We start from the raw sequence: 805 nt of genomic DNA on the forward strand, positions 1-805 counted from the left end.
AGGAAATGTTAAAGATCCTGTTTGAACCTACCAGCAGATACGTAGCAATAGCAACATCCTCATAGACAAACTTCTCTGGGTCCGTGACTTCAGGCCAAACCTGAAAGAAATAACATCTGAATATTCCTTGAACATAGAAACCATCTGAGAGCTCCTCTGTGTCTTCACCTTCACCATGGCTCTGTATTTCTCCTTCAGGTGTTGGTACGTGATGCTGTATTTCTCCACGGGCAGCAGGGACAGCGTGCTCTTGAACTCGCTGCTCCTGGACTCGGAGCCCCAGCGCACCAGTTTAGGCAGAAGCTCCGAGGACAGCCAGAACAGATTGGGCCGGGCGACGCCATCAGAGACCCAGCCGTCTTCTGTCAGGACGTGCAGCTCCACAGCCCTGAGGAGGACGGAGGCTTCAGTCCAAAAGAGGAAGTTTGGTTTCCACACTTAAGATGGTAACTGTGGCGATACATCGTTTAAATACTAAAGGTTCAGTGGAAGAAAAGAGAGACATCTTTGGATTCAATTCAAATTAATCTTTTGAACATTTATTTAGTTGTAATTATTTGTTAAAGAGAAAATCTTTGCCAACTGTGATGGGGCGGAGACAACCTTGTGTTACTAAGGGGACATGGGTGGAGCCAACCAGGTGTAACAGAGGGGTGGAGCTGACCCTGTGTGACCATGACGACAGGGAGGAGCCAGCCTTTGTGACCAGAGAAACCAGAGCGCAGCGTGCTTTGTGTGACCGAGTCTACGGGGAAGGAACAAGACCTGTGTGACTGGGAAAACTGGGGCGGAGCCAACCGGGTAT

General features: G+C 49.3%; 1 protein-coding gene across 1 annotated transcript; it reads right to left on the bottom strand.

The window, feature by feature from the left end:
• Window positions 1–31: 31 nt before the first annotated feature.
• On the bottom strand, window positions 32–388 carry LOC112140579 (probable tRNA (uracil-O(2)-)-methyltransferase; the record flags this gene model as incomplete). Its single annotated transcript, XM_024263566.2, has 2 exons — window positions 32–100; window positions 169–388. Coding segments are annotated over 2 exons (289 nt in total), but the record flags the coding sequence as incomplete, so codon positions are not given.
• Window positions 389–805: the final 417 nt, after the last annotated feature.

The sequence above is a fragment of the Oryzias melastigma genome, unplaced genomic scaffold (genome assembly GCF_002922805.2).
Source record: "Oryzias melastigma strain HK-1 unplaced genomic scaffold, ASM292280v2 sc01473, whole genome shotgun sequence".
Taxonomy (NCBI): Eukaryota; Metazoa; Chordata; class Actinopteri; order Beloniformes; family Adrianichthyidae; genus Oryzias; species Oryzias melastigma.